Raw genomic sequence first — 21,999 nt, forward strand, 5'->3', positions numbered from 1 at the left:
GGTTAGGACAATATTTCTCTACTCATGGCATTATCCATCAGACCTCTTGTACCAATACCCCTCAACAAAATGGGGTGGCTGAACGCAAGAATCGGCATCTTCTTGACATAGCTCGGTGCATGTGTTTTTTTATGAACGTGCATCGACCCTATTGGGGCGATGCCGTTCTCACCGCTGCCCATCTTATTAATCGTCTCCCTACCCAGGTCTTGGACAAACAGGCTCCACTTCACGTCCTCCTCGGTTCTCAGTCCTTGTTTTCTATTCCTCCCAAAATATTTGGTTGTGTCTGTTTTGTCCATAATCACTCTCCCTCTCGTGGTAAGTTGGACCCTCGCTCCCTCAAGTGTGTTTTCCTTGGTTATTCTCCTACTCAAAAGGGGTATAAATGTTACCACCCTTCTTCTCGTAAGTGGTTTGTGTCCATGGATGTCACTTTCTTTGAGTCCCAGTCCTATTTCTTGTCCTCTCCGGTGTCACCGTCCTCACTTCCGGGGGAGCCTTGGTGTGAAGTGAGTCCTGTGCCTCCTATGGTAGAAGTGAGTCCTGTGCCTCCTATGATAGAACCAGTTGTTCTTGCACCCCCCTCTTCTACTGGAACTCCCTCTTCTACTGGAACTATAGAACCCACTGTCACCAAGAATAAGGATGGCCATGTTTATGTCCGGGACATCGACAGAAAACAAGTTAACTGGATACACGGGACCATTTCTGCTACTCCACTGCCATCTCCTGCTTCTGATGAGAGTGAGTCCATTGATCTTGATGTTCCTATTGCCAAAAGGAAGGGTGTGAGATCTTGTACTCAACATCCTATCTCCCAGTTTGTATCATACTCTCATTTGTCATCCTCATATAGAGCGTTTGTGTCCAATATTTCCTCTGTTAGCATTCCTAACCATTTTCAGGATGCTCTTGCTATCTCTGAGTGGAAACTAGCCATGATTGAGGAAATGAAAGCACTTAGGAAGAATGGCACTTGGGAATTGACTAAGTTACCTACAGGCAAACGACCTGTGGGCTGTAAATGGGTATATACTGTGAAACACAAAGCAGATGGGTCTATTGAGCGTTACAAGGCAAGACTTGTGGCTAAAGGGTTTACTCAGACATATGGCATTGATTATCAGGAGACCTTCGCACCCGTGGCTAAAATGAATTCAGTCAGAGTACTTCTCTCTCTAGCAGCTAATCTAGATTGGCCGCTTTATCAGTTTGATGTCAAGAATGCTTTTCTCCATGGTGACCTCGAAGAAGAAGTATATATGGACATTCCTCCGGGTTTTGAGGATCATCAAACAGAAGGGAAAGTATGCAAACTTCGGAAGTCATTATATGGTCTCAAACAGTCTCTAAGGGCTTGGTTCGAGAGATTCACTCAGGCTATGTTTAAATATGGCTTCAAACAAAGTCAGGCAGATCACACATTATTTGTGAAACATTCCTCATGCGGTAAGACTACAGCACTTATTGTTTATGTAGATGACATAGTTCTTACAGGCAATGATAGTGGGGAAATACCTCTGTTGAAGAAATATTTAGCTAAAGAATTTGAAATCAAAGACTTGGGAAGCTTGAAGTATTTTCTGGAAATTGAAGTTGCTCGCTCTAAGGATGGGATATTTATCTCACAGAGAAAATATGTGCTTGACCTGTTGAAGGAAACTGGGATGCTTGGCTGCAAGGCATGTGCCACCCCACTGGAACCTAATCAGAAATTGGGGGATGATGAAGGAGGAGAAGTTGTGGATAGGGGGAGCTATCAACGTTTAGTGGGTAAGCTCATTTACCTATCTCACTCCCGTCCTGATATTGCTGTTGCTGTCAGTGTAGTTAGTCAGTTTATGCATGCTCCTCATCAGATTCACCTTGAGGCTGTCATGAGAATCTTGAGGTATTTGAAGTCTGCTCCTGGTAAGGGTCTGTATTTTTCAAAGTATGATCATCTTCGTGTAGAAGCCTATACAGATGCTGACTGGGCTGGGTCAGTAACTGATAGGAGATCAACTTCAGGGTATTGTACATTTGTCGGCGGCAACCTAGTTACTTGGAGGAGTAAGAAACAGAATGTGGTTGCTAGGTCAAGTGCAGAAGCTGAGTTTAGAGCTATGGCACAAGGTGTGTGTGAACTTTTATGGATCAAATTATTGTTGAGTGATCTAGGTATTGCTCAGACGGACTCCATGCGGTTATACTGTGATAATAAGGCCGCCATCAACATTGCTCACAATCCAGTTCAACATGACAGGACAAAACATGTTGAGATTGATCGCCACTTCATTAAGGAGAAACTCACTAGTGGTACCATTTGTACTCCTTTTGTTCAGTCTGGTGACCAACTTGCTGACATTCTCACCAAGGGAGTTGGGAATAAACCGTTTCATGACATATTAGGCAAGCTGGGCATGAGAGATATCTTCGCACCAGCTTGAGGGGGAGTGTTGGCATATTATAATCACCGAAAGTCACTTAGCATATTATATTAGCCGAAAGAGTCTGTAATCATTTTTTATGCACTCAGGGATCATCTTGTAATTGTCTACCTTGTAAACCCTAATCTTTATTTATAAATAAGGGATGATATCTCATCATACCCTAAGCTGTTACTCAAGCTTCAGGATCAACAGTAAGGGCAGAGACAACTGGGGGAGGGAGAGCCTGGTGACGAGAATAAACTAACAACGAAGGAAGAGAATGAGCAGGATAGGGAGAAGGAGGAGAAGGAGGAGAAGAGGGAACAAGTTCATGGGGAACAGTAGAGACGTACTCATCAGTAGGGACCTCAGAAGGAAATGGAACAATGTAAGCCAAATCCTCTTTGGAAACCGGAGCAGTGATAGGAGGAAGCTGAAAGTAAGGCAGACGTTCGAGAAAAGAAATATGGCGGGAGACATAAAGACGATGGGAAACAGGGTTGTAATACCGATAGCCTTTCTGCGTAAGACGATAACCCAAAAATACACATGGGACAAACTGGGAACTAAGTTTGGTCCGATCTTTGCGGAGAAGGACAAAATAGGAAAACCCAAACACACGAAGGAGGGAGTAATTAGAAATTTGGGAGAACAAAGTCTCATAAGAAGCCTGACCAGAAAGACGGAGAGTAGGCATGCGGTTGAGAAGAAAAGCGACAGTAAGAACTGCCTCCTCCTAAAACGGAGCCAGAACTAAGGCAGAGAGAAGAAAAGACCTAGTTGTCTCAAGGAGATGACGGTGTTTACACTCAGCTTGACCATTTTGGGCAAGTGTATCTGTACAGGAAGTTTGGTGAATGGTACCCAAATTGGCCAAATACTCACAGAACTCATTTTTAAAATATTCCCCACCCAAGTCATACTGTAATACTTTAATGGTAGACCTAAACTGAGTAGTAATCATAGACTGAAAGGTACGGTATAGCTGATAGAAATCGGACTTATGCCTCATAAGATAAACCCAAGTGTAACGGGTGCAGTCATCAACAAATGACACATGGTATGCAGAACCCCCTTTGGTGAGAATAGGAGAAGGGCCCCAAACATCAATGTAAACTAAAAAAAACGGTGTATCAGAGATAGAACAACTTTTACGAAAGGTAAGGCCGTCATTTTGGCAAGTTTACACCTCGACATTCACTAAGTTCACTAGGAGAAACTTTACCCAATATACCTGACTGAGCTAAAGATCGTAAGCAGTCAACAGACAAGTGCCCTAATCTAGAATGCCACAAGTAGAAAGGACTGAACAGAGAATCTCATTGAAAAGAGGAAAAAACAATTGGAGAGGTTGTCATAGGCAGATGTAAGCTCTCCACCACATAAAGGTCTCCAACTCTACGACTCGTCCCAATCTGCTACTTGGACATCCGATCCTGCACAGAACAGATAGAAGAAGAAAAGATAACATCAAAACCGGAGGCATCAAGCTAACTGATAGATAATAAATTGACAGATAATTAAGGAACGTAAAGGACAAATGGAATAGAGACAATAGACATAGTAGACGGTAAGATAGACCTAACAGTTATAATAGATATACCAGACTCATTAGCAGCATTAACAGTAATAGGAGAGGGGAGGGGAGTACAATTTTGAAGTAAGAAAAGATGGAGAGTCATATGATGAGAGGCACAAGAGTCAAAAATTCAGACAGCGAAAAGATACCTGAAAAACCTGAATGAGAAGAGGAAACAATGGAGGCAGACGGAAATGGCTAGGAGGTAAACAGTGTATGCTGAAACTGACTAATCTGAGCACTTAAGGAAGTCAAGTCAAGATCAAGAGCTGAAGCAGATACAGTAGAACCAACAGGAGCCTGAAAATTACTTGGAGAAATAGAGTAAAACTAGGTTCGAAACTGCTGAGAAGACGAGCCAGACATACATCCCTTCTTGGGACATTGATACTTCCAATGGCCCCTCTGATGGCAGAAGGCACACTCATCTAATGCCAATGACCCCCTCTTGTTCACGAATACACTCATAATATTGGAAGTCAAATGGGTCCAACCCAAACCAGTGATAGAAACTGTGGTCAAAACGTAATAAAGAAGAAACTCCAAAACATGGTCAAACTGTAATAAGAGATATTTCAGAACACCCAAGCAAACAGTACCAAATGGAACAAAAACACACAATGGGTCAGATACAATCAAACCTGAATCAAGTTCCAAAATAGTGAAACAGAGATCCCGATGGGTCGAACTGAGAGAAGAGGCGAGTCACTTTGGTCAAACCCTTCGGCGTAAGAGGCGACTACGCAAACGATGACCTACGAATGGAACCAATGATCAAAGATCAGCAAACACGAACAGATGATGAACCCAACCACGTCGAAGGCAACCAACGATGGACAAGAGAAAGAGATATATGTCGCGAGGTCCAGGATGAACAATGAACCAGAGAGGGTCGAAGCAAATGACTGAAGACGACAGAATGACCAGATGAACTAGAGAGACGGCTAAAGCAGAAGAACCAGAGAATCGTGATCTTGGGAGTGTAATTCGAACTCAGATGATTCGCAACTTGATAGGTTGCGATTCAAGCTCAAATGGGTTACACAAATTCAAAAAAGAAGAACCAAAGAATTCAAACAAACCAGAAAAGATTTGAGGGAGGCTAGGGTTTCAGACCTTGCTCTGATACCATATAAGTTTTCTTAATGAAACTGTATATTCAATTGTATATAAAACAGAAAAATACATTGGTTTATATAGCAAGCTAACCCTAGAACTGAAAAAGGAAACAAAAACCCTAATATATACAAAGTATATAAACTACCATATATACATGAAACGTAATATGCTCACAGGCAGACCCTCTCATTATTGTTTAGAAAATTTGCAAATTAGACTTAACCTCTATCAGGCTAGTCTGTTTGCTAGATTAATAAGATGAATAGGGATTTAAAACCATGTGGTCGTCACATGTCTCCCCTTATCCCCATGTCCATTGTTTGGTGTAACAAAGCTAATCATAGGATCAACTCTTATCTCCCAGATTAGTTCATCACTCCTCTCCAGATTGTCCTTCATTCTCGTCCAATAGTAAAAAATAATCATGTCTCATTATCCTACGCTAACTGAACATAATATAACTAATCCGATAGTACATAAAATCTCATCCATTATTCTATGGTATTACTTATGTCCTCTTATCCTATTATATTCAATCCCCTCCAAAATAATACAAAAATCAAACATAGACTATAGGTTAAGAGTACCAAACCAAACCAAACCAAGCCTTATGTTCCCATCAAGTGGCTACATGAATCATTTTTCACCATTCAGCTCTACCAAGGCCTATGTGCTCAATTAAATCGAATAAGTCATATATTTTTTCATTGTTGCATCCCAATTTGCTTAGGTCTTCAACTCCCCTAACATCTCCATTTATGGTAACCATGTCACTCTTCCTTATCATTGCATCTATAAGTCTTCAGTGTACGTGTCCCAATCACTATCCATCTCATATCAATCAAAAATAATAATAATAATAATAATAATAATAATAATAATAAAGGATCCTTTCAAGTTGGAATATGCCATTTCATGATAGTGATTTCATCAGCAAGTTGAATGAGTGGCAATGTTCAATCCATTTCTCACAAGTCCATGACTTTGTTTTGGGCAAAAAGCTGGAGGATTAAAAGGGGATTTTGAAGTTCAAAGCAGTGAGATGAAGAGAAGAAAAGAAAATGTTGCATGAGGGAGAAAAAAAAAACACTTTTCATGGAAAGACATCACTTACCTGCAAAATGAGATATACCTGACTCTTGATAGATGGAAATTGAAAATGAAAACGAGACAAAAAGGTTAACTGGGACAAAGCCCAACTAAGGGAGATGAAAGCATCATATTATTTCATTACATGCCAAATGCAAGAAGGATATACCATGCCAAGTACTAACCAACTATATTTCGCAACTCATTCTCATTTAATAATTTTTTATTTTATATTTTTTATTTATTTTATATTTTTTTTGATAAACATTCTCATTTAATAATTTTACAATATACAAAATGGAGGCAGATTGCCCCAGTCCATAACCTAGACACAAGAGCGCTGTTTGGGCTCTTGAGGCCCATCACAGGTTTTGTTTCAATAATTTGAACCTTCATTTTGTCAAGCACTTCGAGTATTTTATCCACACAAAAAATTAAGTCGATCTGATAATCGAAACTTATTTATTTTCTCGTGTTTATCACCAAAAAAATGAATGGTTTATTTTTAAAAATACAATTGTCGTCTACTTTTTTGCTAACAAACGCGACAAATTAAATATGCTACGATTATCGGATTTACCTTTTTTTGTGGATAAAATATACGAAATTTCCAACAAAATAAACAGTTCTGATAATCGAAAGGCGACTTGTGGTGTGGCCAAACAGCGTCCTCTAGTCTAGACTGAAGGGGACTCACCTCCATACAAAATAGTCTTAGGCATATGAGTAAATCTAAGAATGTTATGTTAGAACTTATGAGACTTAAAACAAAACTGCCGAGTATTGCAAAAATGGCAGTTAAGAATGAGGAACCTTCCACTATATCACTTTAAAGCACCCTTTCAAGGCTAACTCTGTGAAGAGCCAAACGTGAAAAATAATTTTTGCAACTTGTTACAAGCAGGGATTCTAAACTTAAGTTGGCATGCTTCATCTAGTTTCTTCAATTCTCTCCCTCATTCATTTCATGTTTGCTAGGAGGCCTATGAAAAATCAAAACAATTTTTATATGCATGCCAACCTCCAAGGCATACAAAACACATGCCAATATTAGCTGAATATGACCTTTGTCTTAACATGTACATGGGTTCGTTTGGCAAGAACTTTTTTAGTTGGCTTTTTGGCTTTTTTGACTTTTTTAGCCTGGGACTTTTTTTGTTTGTTTGGTTTTCTTGTTTGGCTTTTTTGCATTGGAAATGATATTCCCAAAGTGAAATGATAAAATTGCCCTCCACTTGGAAATGATGTTTTTTTTACTTTTTGTTTGTATATGGGACAATTTGATAATTTTGCATCCCAACTCAAGTGTTTTGGCATTTTATGATTTTGTAGCTTTTTTTTGTCCATATGTGATTATTCCCCACAACAAATGCCAAACATGGGCTAAGTTACATACTAAATAGCTAAAGAACAAGAGACAATGTTAAGTTAGTACATTGAAAGAAATGACAACGGGGAGATTCGGAACTTTTCCTCATCTATAAAATAATCAAATCAGGTCGTTCAGTCTCTAAGGCAACTAGCTAAAGTTTGTAATATCAAATGAAATGAAACAAGAAGAAGAAAACAAAAAAGAATATACACAAAATTAGGGATATCAAGTAGAAAAACCCAACACCTTTTCTGTCCGCATCAGTACTAGATCTGATGCTACCCAATTAAGGACTACATATAGCAGATACACTAGTTGATACTAAATATTCTTACTTGTGTTGTTAATGTTATGCGTACGTACCATAATGTTTAGTTGTTGCCATTGTCAGTAACTTTGTTTTTGTTGTTTCCTTGTTTTGGTAATTTTATTTCAAAAGTTGTATATTTCTTATGAGCATAGCAAGAAGAATAAAAACACATTTCCACTACAAAATGAAATTGCAATTTGCAACCCAAACTTTAAAACACAAAATATATATATATATATATATAGGGAAAGGCTACATGGGCACCCCTTTTTGGGCGTATGTGTGTGCACCTTATGCAAAAAGCATAAGTTTTATCACAAAAATACAACTTTTTGCTTCTCACAAAATATATAACTTTTATCACAAAAAGTATAACTTTAGTTAACATAACTTTTTAGCTGGACATCATAACTTCATCATTCATAGCTTTCATCACAAAAATTGGAACTTTCATCATAAAAAAATTCATAACTTTTATCACAAAAACCGTAACTTTTCTTATTATGTTCAAGTGCACATTGTAGCATTTCCCATATATATATATATATATACACACATATAACCAATTGAATGCACAAGCCCCCCAAAAGATTGAGATAAAAAAAAAATTCAAATTCATATTTTTGCAATGATACACTATAATCTCACACGTTATGCTAATTCCTTACAACAAATGCATTCCAAGTTTCCTCCCCATACAATTACACAAACGCGCACACGTTTAAATCTATTTTTGGACATAATGTCTTCAATTTCAACAATTCTAATATCCAATCCCATCAATTTCATTAGTTTTCCACCTCCATTTGAAATTTCACCTACTTCGATCACGAAATGACACCATAAATCAAAATTTTCGTACTTGTTCTCACGCATGTATGTATAAACAACAATGTGGAGCAAGATTTGTGCTAACCTTAGTCGCGTAACGGACGAGAAGGGATTCATGATTGGGTCTGTTTTGAAGGTTCGTGTTACCTCAATCAGATCCAATTGTGAAGACGAACAATCAAAAAAATTCAATCAATCACAGGTGATATACAATGTCTATGTATATAATAAAGATCTGAAGTATTGAATTGAAGAATTCGATTGGGAATTGCAGATAGATTTGGATCTGCGAAGACAGAGAGATAAATTACCACTACGCAACTTTGCCTTCGTAAAATATTGAGACAGGCAACACCCGAGGGGGCTTTTCCCATATTAAAGCCTATTTTGTATCTTAATTCTCAAATTTAGTGTAGACGAAATTCTCAAATTATGTTAAAAGCATTATTACGAATTGATAAATAATAAAAGCGCTATTGTAAATCACATTTTTAATTAAGAAATGGTGGTTACAAATCACGTTTTTAACATAAAAATTTTTTTTAAAAAAAATGTTATTTGAAATCGTGCTTTCATTCTGTATTTGTTTTCTTAAAAAAACGCTATTTAAAATCGCGCTTTCACATATAATTTTTTTTTTTTTGTAAGAAAATGCTATTTAAAATCACGCTTTAACTGTTTATTTTTTTTTTTTTTTAATATTTTATTTTTTTCCCTGTTCTCATTATTTTTGTGATAATGTAATTTATAAAAAAAAAAATTGGCTTTACTAAAGCCATTGTTATATTGAATTTTTTTTTTTTCTTTTGTCTTTGTTTTGGTTTAAATGGTGTAATTCAAAAATTTTACATAATATAGGAAAAACCTCTTCTTTTCATATATTAATTTGTGTTACATCATATGAGAAAAGCCTCTTCTTTATATATTAATTTTACATAATATTTTTAACTAATTACCAAACATTTGGGAATTAGGCCAATTTATATATCATTTAAATTTTTATGGGAAAAGCCTATTTTCATATATTAATTTTACATAATATTTTCATATATATAATTTTAAAATCATATTCATTTAGATATTATTAAGCCAATCATGTTCATTTACAAAATTCATGCTTTCACTGTTCATTACAGTAAGCATGGATTGAAACCACGCTTTCACTGTTCATTTAAATTATATTTTTTTTTTTTTCTGTTGTCATTATTTTGGTGATAATGTAATTCATAAATTTTTTTTGGTTTTACTGAAGCCGTTCTCATGTTAAAATATTTTTTTTTCTTTTGTCTTTGTTTTGGTTTAGAAAGTGTAATTCAGAAATTTTTTTGGTCTTTACTAAAGCCGTTTTCATGTAAATTTTTTTTGTTTATTATTTTGTGTTTGTTTTGGGTTAGAAGGTGATAATGTAATTAATAATTTTTTTTTTTGCTTTACTAAAACCGTTTTTATATAACTTTTTTTTTTTTTTTGTCTTTGTTTTGGGTTGGAAGGTGTTATTTAAAAAATTATTTTGGCTTTACTAAAGCCGTTTTCATTTAAATATATATATTTATTCTTTTGTCTTTGTTTTGGATTACAATGTGAGAATGTAATTCAGAAAACCAGTTTAGTAAAACCGTTTTGCATGCTCTACAGTTCGAAGCACACCCACACACTGTGCAGTTCGATGAGCAACGACGAAGGGTGAGACGCGAAGAGCACCGCAGAGTAGGCCAAGAAGACGATGGCTACCGCGAGAGCTCCTAAAATAAATTTTGTCAACATTTTTGTAATAAAACTTAATACATAATATATGAAGTCACCAATTTACTAAATACTCATACATGCATGAAAACAGCATAACTGAAGTTGCAAATGTAATGGTTTTCAGTTACATAAGTAGTACAGACATAAGTCTCCCACAAAAATACATTCTGGATACCATGAACTGAACACATATTACATACGTCCCGGACACCCTAAACTGAATACACAATACATAAACATGACAGTTAGACAAACAAACACCTAATTCATGACCTAATATTGCATATTAATAGCCGCAACATTTGACAAATACAATACATAAACATAAACATAACATAACATAACAGTTAAACTTAGTGTAACACAGACATTACATATTAATACATGACCTAATATTGCCGAAGTGTAGACATTAACACCTAATTCGCGCTTAAATCGGCAGGTGGCTCAAAGTCTGAATAATCCGAAAGCTCAGCGTCAGAGACAAGTTCAGGATCCTCCATGATACCCTTGATAGCCGCAACATTTGGTTCTGTTTTGTTATTCTGGGCATCCTTCTTAACTATGTATAGCTGCATATCGCGGGCTAACCTACGGCGCATTTGAGAAATCTCACGTTGTAGTCTTTCACATAGTCGATCAACATTATTAGGATCTTTCTTTTGGATCTCAACAGAACGTGCTTTTGGCACCTTAAGTTGATTTTCCCGACTTAAAGTTTCCAGCTATACCCACTCTATAAATAGTGCGGGTCACTTGAGACTAGTAGCGTCAGATAAGCCATATCCTGTTTGATTGTCAGATGGCTCCATACATGAACCTCCTTGAACTGGATAATACTTGGGCATCAAAAAATGTCGCTTCCCAAACCTATCACGATAACCACAAGCATAATCTAAAACAGGTATTCCCACTTCCTCCCATGAATCGTCTTCAGCATCGCCACGGCCCCTTCCCCCTCCTCGTCGTGAACTGTCACCCCTTTGCAAGTTCCTACCACCTCTGCAATTCTCATTCCCTCCAATGAATCGTGTAGCCATGCTAATTTTTTAAAACAAATGAATGATAATTTCGTAGGGCGAAATAAGTTGTAAGGTTGTGTCTTCACCTTTAGTCGTTCATATAGTTAGTTATGAACGGCTTTAGAAAGATGCCTCTGCATGACAATCCCACATATATGAACATGGTATGAGTTGTCACTAGACTGAAAAAATAGAGAAAAGCAAATACTGTGTACCAAGTCACGTGACTTGACAATCCATCTGCATATATGGACAAAATAAAGGCATGCTTACTGTAAGGTAAATCAGTGAATTCACTGTTGCCATGTGACTTTCTGAATTGAGAATCCCACATATATCAATAAGAGATGAGTTGTCACTGTATATCAAATAATCGAGCAAAACATCGAGAAAACCAAAGCCCGGTGTGCACTAGGTCACATGACTTCACAATCCATCTGCATATACTGACAAGTCTCTCCACAATTTGACTACTCAATGTGTGAAAAAATGAAGCTTCTGTGGGCAATGTTGTGTTTCACTTAGCTATGCAGCATTCGTTGTTATGACATACTATTTGTATTTCATTGAAAAGTATGACTATTTGAATTTTTGTTGTCATTTGGAATTATTTTAAAATCACCTTTTGAATATTCAATTTGTAATACTTTGGGAAACATTTACAATCTCAACTTTTGAAATCAACTTTAAAATAATGGTTGATTTTGTGAGTGAAATGTGGGTTACATAGGAGTACTTGGCCACCAATGTTTGTGAATATCATGGTGCATTCAAATTTGTCCAGAAAACTGGTGCATTCAAATCTGTCCAGAAAACTGGTGTTACACAGTAATTTCGGAAGTGTTGTTCTCTTTGGGTATAAATCCGAAAAATAACAAATCAGCGTCATTAGAACTGGTTACAATTCTAGTTTCTATACTAAAAGAATCGTCAATTTCTTTAAAAAAGTGCAGAAAACAATCTGTTTGGGTATAATTAATTGTAAATAGTGATTCATCCCAACCAAATCAAGTAAAACCAATTGGGTTTTAAACTTAGTCCCCCAACTGGACCAACCACTTGGCTTTGAGCTTGTTTGTTCAGCCCCCGAAGTTTAGTTTTCTGTCAACCCCCTATTCCTTACCAGAGTCATCATTTTTACTGGACTTCCAAGAATTTGAATGCGACTCTTTCTTCTTTCCTGATGGAGATTGAAATTCTTTACGTAGAGGATCCCTATTTCACAAGCCCCAGTTAAAGGAAGCTTTTCACCAACCTACCTGTTTTGTTTTATGTGTTATTGAAGGCGGTAGTTCGTTTTACCTAGTTTAGTCTTCTGTCAACCCCTCATTCGTTACTAGAGTCATCATTTTTACTGGACTTCTAGGAATTAGAAGGTGACTCTTTCTTTTTTCCTGATGGAGATTGAAATTCTTTGTAAATTGATCCCTATTTCACGAGCCCCAGTTAAGGGAAGCTTTTCACCGAACTACCTGTTCTGTTTTATGTGTTTTAAGTATTCACATAATTCAACATACATTAATCCATTCATTAATCCAGAACATTCATTAAATCATTGCAATTCAATAAAGAAAGTCAAGAACTAATAAATGTGCAGTTATAAATGTAGTTATTTCATAAACTTCAGGTTCATAAAACAAATACTTGAAATACATCCGTATGTTAGATGAACAACAACATTGTCACACACTCCAGTAACGAAGATACGACACAACATACATACAAACATGTATGAAAGATAATGGTGTTTGATTTCTCATTCCTCATCTGACATGTAGTAGTCAGAGAGATATTTTTCATTGTTTAAGACATTATTTCGCTCAGTCACTGTCAAATCTCTGTTGCTTGCTTCTGCCATTTTGGTGGCTAGCTGAAGCATGAAATGTCGACATCTCCGCATCAACATTTTGTTGTTCTTCTTCTTAATTCTGCTAACTGCTTTTTCATAGTCATTCACATTTTGTCTAGCCATGGTCAATGAACGACGATGAGGTACCGGTGTCCCAAAGTTACGTAGATTATTAAACAATCCTTCTTGCTCCGGTACCCTGAACGCCCATTCTGCTCGGATACCAGCATAATAATCCTTCGGACTCGAGTACTTTTCCCTCTTGTAGTCATAGGTAAATAGAGGTAGCAACCACACTTTCGGATTTCTTTGCCGACGTGAATTTCCTGCATCTCTTGAAGACATTTTTCATAAAATAAAAAAATTAATAATAACAGTAATTGTAGATATATTATTATATAACAGGGCCTCCATCTCTGTAATTAGGGTTACAAAATTCCCCCCAAGCCCTTGCCTTATCTCTCTCTTTCTCCATACTTCCAAGCTCCAAACCTCTCAAACCCTACACCATTTCTTCACCAACCCATAGCCCCACCCTTCCATCCTTCATTCCAGCAGCTAGAGGTGATTCTTCAGAGCCTAGGAGTGCTGTAACTCAAGCCAAGAGGCTGTCAAGACTTGGTCTACAAGGGTGAGCTCATTTTTCCCTTTTTCTACCCTTTTCTTGATCTATTTGTAAGCCATACTTGCTTGCTGTTTTGGGCTCCGACCCTAACTGGAACTAGGCTTATTTTGAGCCATTTTTCATGTTTGATTAAGGGCCTTTACCTGTTTGAGGTCTCCTTGTTTCACTTACTTCATTATCCCTTTTGTATGCCTATTCCTTGTGTAGTATTTTTGGCCTACGTGTAGACTGTTTTGAGGCATGTCATAAACTGTTAAGTTGCTTATTTTGAGCCCTTCTTCAACATTGTTGAAGGGCTCATCACTGTTTGTGACTTCCATTTGTTACTTGTCTTTATATCTCTCTTTTGGCCATATTTTTGCATGATTTGTTAGCCTCTTTTTCTTCTGTTTTTGGGCTGTGGTCCGAACTAAAAATGACCTTATTTTGACCCCATATTCATATTTAATTAAGGGTATTTCACTGTTTAAGGCACCCTTTATACACTTTGTGTTATATCTCTCTTTTGGGCCTCATTTTGCATAGTATCTTAGGCTTGCATGCATACTGTTTTGGGTCCGGACATCAAGTGTAAAGTTCATTATTTTTTGCCTCTCTTCAACATTGTTGAAGGGTCCCTTTGTGTTTGAGGCCAGAAACCACCACTTGCTTCTTTGTCCCTCTTTTGGCCCATTTCTTGCATGAGAGCTTAGCCATACCTGTGCTGGTTTTTATGGTTTACCATAAACTGTAAAAGGTCATATTTTGGGTCCCTCTTCAACATTGTTGAAGGGCTCTGATCTGTTTGGGGTCAGAAGCTGTGAGTTGCTTCTTTATCTCACATTTAGGGCCATTTTTGCATGCTAGTTTTGCCCTATTTGTGTTTATTGTTTGACCTTGCTTAGAACTGAAAATGTGCTTATTTTTGGGCTGTCTTGACTCTGTCTTTACATTCCATGTTCAAATAATGTATGTTTTGTATAGCTATAGGCCAATGCATAGGCCTAATTTTGCATTTCGGTTTCATTTCATGCATCGGGTACTATTTTGCCATCTTTTGAGGCTGTTTTGCATCACTTATTGCCTCTGAAATTTGCATGCTTGTATGCCATATTCTATGCTTTGCCATATCTTGTTAGAGTGGCATTTTGTGCCTTAAGTTCGGTCCTCGGTTTGTGTGCATGTGTGCACGCATTCCGAGTTGTCTCATTTTCATCTCATAGCCTCTTATGTGAGTGTGGCTGAGGTCCACTCATGTTAGTGTAAGCCCATTTATGCATTGTGTATGCCATTTTATTTCGTAGCATTGCGTATGCTAAGCTGTATGTTAGCGCATTGTGTATGCCATGTTACCTCGTGCATCGTGTATGCCATTTAATAGCATTGTGTATGTTAGGTTGTATCTTAGTTGCATTTCATGCATATCATGCATATTGCATTGTGCTTGGGATAGGAGTTAGCCCGAGCACGGGAAATGAGGTACGTTTCGTACTCCGAGTGACAGAACGTGTCTCAATTCCCAATCGCCGACACTCCGGATTATCCATGATGGAGTCTAGGTTTTGTTTTGTTTTCATGTGCATTCATTCTATATTGAGTTGCACAATTCGACTCCTCGGCCATCATGCATCGAGATGCGTGATTGGTGGCACGAGGATCGAGACATGCATACATATGTGAAAATACATTGCTATGCCTCATTTCCTGCTCTCTGTTGCAGCAAATAAAGAATTAGCCACCTTCCGGAGCTTGGTGCGCTTTCCAAGAATAATTGCAAAACAGAGGCTAATTGGGACATCCCAGTGGATTTCCGCGCAAGGCAGCCTAAACATACATCATTCATCAGAGTCGAGGCAGTCCCTGGCTTGCATGCCAGTTTATAGCTTTCTTAGATTAATTTGTAATTTAATTAGGATTTTGTAATTATTTGGACTGTAATATTTATTCGGGACTGTATTATTCTTTCGGACCCTCTGTGCGAGGGCATAATTGTAATAAGTGTGCGTGTGTGTGATGCATGTCTTCCAACCCCACGTCTTTCTCCCTTTTATTTACCAGCTTATGATGGTTAGATTAGAGCATGTTTCAATTAGCATACAGTATGATAGCATGTGTTGCATTCATTCATCTGTTTTGCATGCACCGGGCTCGGCGCATCATACTAACTACATTGTATTTTCAATTCCAAGTTGAATACATGTTAGCTGTAGCATTTCATATGCTATGTCTAGAATAGCCGAGCTTGCTATAGTTGCACTTTTGCATGTGTTGCATTAGACATTTCTGTATCGTTAGGATCATGCATGGATTTCTAATTAGCTTTTGTTTTGGCTTGGAGTACTCGGTAAGTTTTATGCTTTAGCATTCTTGCATGCGTGTGAGTGACTGCCATGAATAGCATGCTTACCATGAGGCTATATGCTTATGTGATATAACTGCCTGAATGCCTGTGGGTGAAGGTTGGGTTATTTGAATTGGAACAATTCATCAAATGTGTGTTTTAAGCCCACTAGATAGTGGCAAAATCATGTTTTCTAAGTCCACCCGAGGGTGGCAAATCCACGTCTTAGCCTACTTGCGGGTAGCACCATCAAACCATTTTCAAAACAAACAAACATGAAATGTTTTGTTCCAATTCAGGCGATCCAGTCTATACTTGTATGTTGTGCGCATCACATAGTAAATCTAGGCTAATAACCGGAATAAGAACGCATAATGTTTTCAAAAATAGATGTCATGGTTAGTAGAGGCCGATCTTTGATCGGGCGAGCGGGGGTGCTCACGAAGTGACCTTCCCCAATCGTACCCAAGTTCCCGAGCCGAGGCAACTTTGGTGATGACGGACACGTGGCCTTAGGCAACGAGTCAGGGTTTCCTAAATTTTCCCAAAATAAAATATTTAGGTGGCGACTCTGTATCTAGCAAAGCAGTCCATGTTTGGCACTTCTTTTCTAAAAATCTGTTTTCTCAAAACGATTTGCCGGATTTGGACTCTTTGGTTCAGATTAAGAACCGTGACAATTTGAGGGTCCGAGCTGTAGTGACCCCAATATCGAACGGAACGGGGGACTCGTTCCTCCCAGGGCGTTTGGGGACGTCTACAGTTTCTGCGACTCTACTGGGGATTTAGAGAACTTGACTTGAACTCGTGATATCTGTTTTTTACTACACTTATGTGTTTCTTTGCATTGCATTTGCATTGGTGAGCCTAGGGCACCGTGTTTGCCATCTGCTATTCCTGAACGGTTTACCGGAGGCTTGTCTTGTCAAGGCATGACCATAAGGCTGACCGGTTGTGGGCTCTGCCAGTATGGGAACACAAACCCCGGTTTTACCGGGGCACCCTTTTGACCATTCGACCTAGTGCATATTCGGAATCCGTAGTGACCATTCCAAGCTAGAACAGGTTGCTTACCCGATTTTAGGTTGTGCGTAATGAAACCCTAGCTCCTGACAAAAATAGGACAGGGAAACCTTACCCCAACATAGGGGTGTTTTGGCTCACACTTATTTGTTATGTGCTTTTAGAGTGCGTCTCTATAGGAACGCATGTATCAGTCTACAAGTTTGGGCATCAGGCCTACGGGCACCAGTTTAGTAGTTTGGGCATCAGGCCTGCGGGCATCAGTATCTGGGAATCAGTTTTACCCGAGGGTATCAGATTTGAGGCAGAATTTTGGGGGCAGAATTCAGTAGAGAGCACACTCATTCAACGAGGCTCATATCTGTTCAGGTGAAATCAGGCTGAGATGCTGTCTGTTTTCCCTTTTGCTATGTAGTCTTGGAACCATAGCATCAGAAGGGTCTGATATCCCCCGGGTACTCTGGACCTGTGTTGTTATGTGATCGGGGGATGAACACTTGCTGGCGGTGCTCAGTTTACTCCAGATGTGATGGATGGCACGCACTATTTTGAGTATTTGTGAATGCTGTTTATTCTGTTTTCTGACTTGGGTATTGAGTCTGTCTTGTTGTATCGGGTCAGTCCTGTCGAGTCTGTCTCGTTGTATCGAGCTAGTCCTGCTGGGTTTGTCTTGTTGTATCGAGTCAGTCTGGTTGTATAGGAGTCGGGTGATTCCGGGGGGTGTTGCCTTGGGCATCACCATTTTGTTTTGTGTTTGTCTTTTCATTTTGTTTTGAGTCTGTTTCTGTTAGGGAGCCAGTTGTACCAACAGATCTCAATGAAACAGCAGTGATTTTCACACTCTCGTGTTCGCTTCTGCCGTGGGCCAGTTGTGCCAGAAATTCTAAATGAGATGGCAGTATTTGACTAGAAGCTATGTCTTTTCTGTGCCTTGAATTCATTGCATCGACCTAAGTTTTCCAAAACTTTTTTTGAAACATTGTGATAAAAAACGAAGAGGAAGGAATTCCTCAGGTTTTGCAAAATTTGATCAATTGAGAGAAAAAGAGACATGCTAAGCCCTTAATGATCGAGATCATGCTTATTAATGTGAGTATTGAGAAGGATTCTGACTTGATCCAGATTGGTTCCGCACTGCCTTCAGCGGGAGCAATTAGTCGCTTTCTTAAAAGATTTCAAAAAAAAAAATGTTTTGCGCGGTCCTGTGAAGACCTGTGTGGAATCGCTCTTGAGATTGTGCAGCCTAGGATCGCTCTCAGCCTCGAGACTCGACCCCTCATTTTCAAGCCTTGGACTTAAATTCAGAATGTTCAATGGCCAACCACAATGTGGGGCCTGTGTGGCCAGATTCAAAGCAGCCCTCGAACAAGGGGCAAGAAAGTCAGATCAAGAAGACCAGATGTCATCAAAAGAAGCTTGCGAAGCTAGGTCAGAAGCACCCTTCGAACTAGGGGCAAAAAAAAAAAATGTCAAACAGCTCGAAGAGCCAAAGGTGGATCATTCCGCAAGTCAATGAAGATCGGCAAGAATGCCAAATCCCAGAAGGGAGGAAAGAAGAAAGTATTGCTGAAGGACAGCCGACTTCCTATCCACAACACTAGGGGCAAATTCAGCCCCCATTGGATGGACTTCTACTTCGTCAGCAAATAACGGCCATTCTCCTGGATTCAGATGACTTCAGGATCTCAAAACCATTGGATATGGACAAAGCTACACTTTACCCTTGAGAGGCTCGCTGGGCCGAAAACCCGGAAGGGCGACCCAGGCAAAAGTTAGAGCAAGAAAATAAGAAAAAGAACAGAAAAAAAAGAAAAAAAAAATGCAAAGAACAAAAAAAGAGAAAAAGAAAAAAAAATGAAAAAATGAAAATCAAAAAAGAAATGAAATGAAAAGAAAAGAAAAAAACACAAAAATTGAAAAGAAGAAAAACAAAGCTCGCAAGGTCGAAAACCCGCAACGGGCGCCTTGGCAAAAGTTAGAGCCTAAAAAGGAGAGGTTAATACCGGAGTGTACCTTAACCCCGAACTACGTAAGGCTTGATTCCCATGTTTGGGATACGTAGGCAACTTCATTATGAAGTCCATCCATAAACACTTCCAAATCGACTGTGTCCATGCGATGGTTCTGGTCATCTTTGTCTTCTCTGTATCTGAGAGTCTGGTTGTGTTCGTCGCTCTGAGGACTGACTACAATGCGCTGCGGTGCTATCCAAACAAGGGGCAACTTTCCATTACCATTCAAAACGCCGCAGTGTCATTTCAAACAAGGGGCAACTTTCCGTTGCCATGCAGTGTCCTTCAGACAAGGGGCAATTTTCAATTGCTATGGATCCGAGGTTGTGCATCTCAAGAGTAGGTTCCGTGCTCGTTGAGCAGTGGTCGTTTGCAAAAATAATTTTTGAGAATTTTTACTGAGGTTGACTAATCTTCTCGAAAAGTACTCCATTTTTCAAAACTGGACCATTTCTTGGACCCAAAAAAGGAAAACTCTCAGTGCTTATAGCCTAACTTGCATGATTTTAAATCAGAAAATCGAACAAGTGTGTTAATCTAACTCTCATGTTGGTCAAAATTGTTTTAGTGGAAAACCAAAACAAAAAATGGTCAAAATAATGAACTAGGGGCACAGTTGAGTCAGGCTTCCTGTCTTTTCCCTGTTGTCAATGCATTTGCCAGAAAGGGTACTTTACTTGCTAGAAAGGGCACAATTGAAGTCAACAACAAAGGGCCGAAAGCTCTCTCATCTTCCAAGCAACGAGGTATCAAGACAAGTGCGAAGCACGAACTAGAATGGGGCAAGATATTCCACTCCATCATCTGGACAGATCTTATCACGTCCAAACTCCCCAGAAAAGTATCATCAACCGATGTTAGCTGCAGATTTGCTACACACCCAGTTGTAGCGCAACCTTTCCGTGGGAGGAATTCACTAGCTGTGAGCGGAAGAAAGAGAATCTAGCAGAATGCTAGGGGCACGAGCCCACAATTTGCTGTTTATCCATCAACCACCCAGGGGAGGGATGAAAAATGAGAGATTGAAGAATAGAGAGATGTGCGATGAGAGGAAAAGTGAGAAGAGGGTTTTTTTAGAAAAACAGAGCTTGAGGGCCGAGTGATGTGAGAACCACAAATGAGAAAGGGTGGGAAACAATACCCAGTGAAACAGGCTCCCTGTGCACGTCTGTGTGTTGTGTCTTTAGTTTTGTTTGTCTCGATTCTTATTTTGAGTCGTTCCGAGCGTGTCTCGATGTGTTTAGGTTGTTTACCTTTTGTTTTTCGTTGTTGAGTCTTTTTTCGCTGTGTTCAGTCATGGGCTCAATACCTGGTCGAGAACTCATTTTCTCAATTTCAAAAAATGATTTGTTGTGTGCTCAGAGTGCTGTGCCATTCTCCACATTTGTGCAAAAAAAGGAATTTGTTCTTTTGAAAACCGCATGGGTTCAATCCAGGTTACGTCAAAACAGTAAAATCAGGACCTATCTAAAGCTATATGAGTTCCAGACTACAAAGCAAAAGCAAAAGAGGAAAATGTCGGGTATCTAAGTTTGTTTCGACTTCAGTAAGTTCCAGGACTACATTCCGTGTGTACCTCTTCAGGTCTTGCCAATGCTCCGAAGTATGAGTGTGCCTTTACCTCAAACTCAAGATCAAGTCTGCTTCAAGCCAAAATGGCAATCAGAAGTGCTCTCCTTGAGGACCGTTTCGTGCCAGGGACATCTTGGCCGTGTTTGCAATGAGTTCCTACGAGACCAGCTGCGACGGTGGAAACTAGAGTTCGAATGGCTGATGCCTAGAACACAAAGGTTCGGGATTTCCGAGACTAAAGTCTAGTTTAAATACCCAGAGGCGTGTCCTCGGCTTGAAATCTGTATGGAAGCCCCATAGGTTGAGATAGCGTGTATGCACCTCAATTCTGGATACCAAACCAACCTAGTCTGTCACCCCGTTGGAGAGTAGGGAAAGTTGTGAATATGATCAGGAAGAAAGGCAACGTCCAAAGTGTTCTACATGAAGAACCCTTGTCAGTATTTCAGAGCCTTTGTACTGTAAGTTGAAGGTAAGTGTTCGAAGAGCACAGGGGAAGATCCCCATCGGAGCAGAGCGGTTCACCGCCACTCACCTCATGAGGTGCTTTCTAAAGCGCTGTTTTGTCCATTTATTGCTTTCCTTAAGCATCATGCATTGTAATGCATTGTACCTATCAAGTTTCTTTCTCATTCATGCACGACATTGTATGTACGGTTCATTCAAAGAAGTTCCATTTAAGATCATTCATTTAGTGTATCAATCACACTTCATTCAGTTAGTGTATCAATCACACTTCATTTCTTTAGTGTATCAATCACACCTCATTCACCCTTAGTGTATCTATCACACTTTCTTCGTTCGCTTAGTGTATCAATCACACTTCATTTCTTTAGTGTATCAATCACACTTTTTTCACTTAGTGTATCAATCACACTTCATTCACTTTTGTGTATCTATCACACACATTCTCATTTTGTGTATCTACCATACACATATTCACTTTAGTGTATCTATCACATACATTCTCGTTTAGTGTATCAATCATACTTCATTCATTTAGTGTATCAATCACACTTCATTCATTTAGTATATCAATCATACTCTGTTCACATAGTGCATCTATCACACTTTGTGTTCACTTTTAGTGTATCAATCACACTCTGTTCACATAGT

At 38.8% G+C, this 21,999-nt stretch overlaps 1 protein-coding gene across 3 annotated transcripts in view; it reads right to left on the reverse strand.

The window, feature by feature from the left end:
* The window catches only part of LOC114279052 (AP-1 complex subunit gamma-2), a 41,908-nt gene extending 32,822 nt beyond the window's left edge, over positions 1-9,086 (reverse strand). Inside the window, exon 1 of one of the 3 annotated variants that reach the window (XM_082892794.1) lies at positions 9,026-9,086. Coding sequence is in view for 2 of the 3 variants with exons in the window: in XM_082892791.1 (XP_082748917.1) it covers positions 8,800-8,831 (32 nt within the window). In the remaining variant the exon portion in view is untranslated. Of the gene's footprint in view, positions 1-8,799 lie in introns of all 3 variants that reach the window. The other 2 variants (XM_082892791.1, XM_082892792.1) reach the window with 2 other exon arrangements.
* Positions 9,087-21,999: the final 12,913 nt, after the last annotated feature.

This window comes from Camellia sinensis, chromosome 10 (assembly GCF_055761805.1).
Source record: "Camellia sinensis isolate YWXY chromosome 10, ASM5576180v1, whole genome shotgun sequence".
In the NCBI taxonomy this organism is placed as follows: Eukaryota; Viridiplantae; Streptophyta; class Magnoliopsida; order Ericales; family Theaceae; genus Camellia; species Camellia sinensis.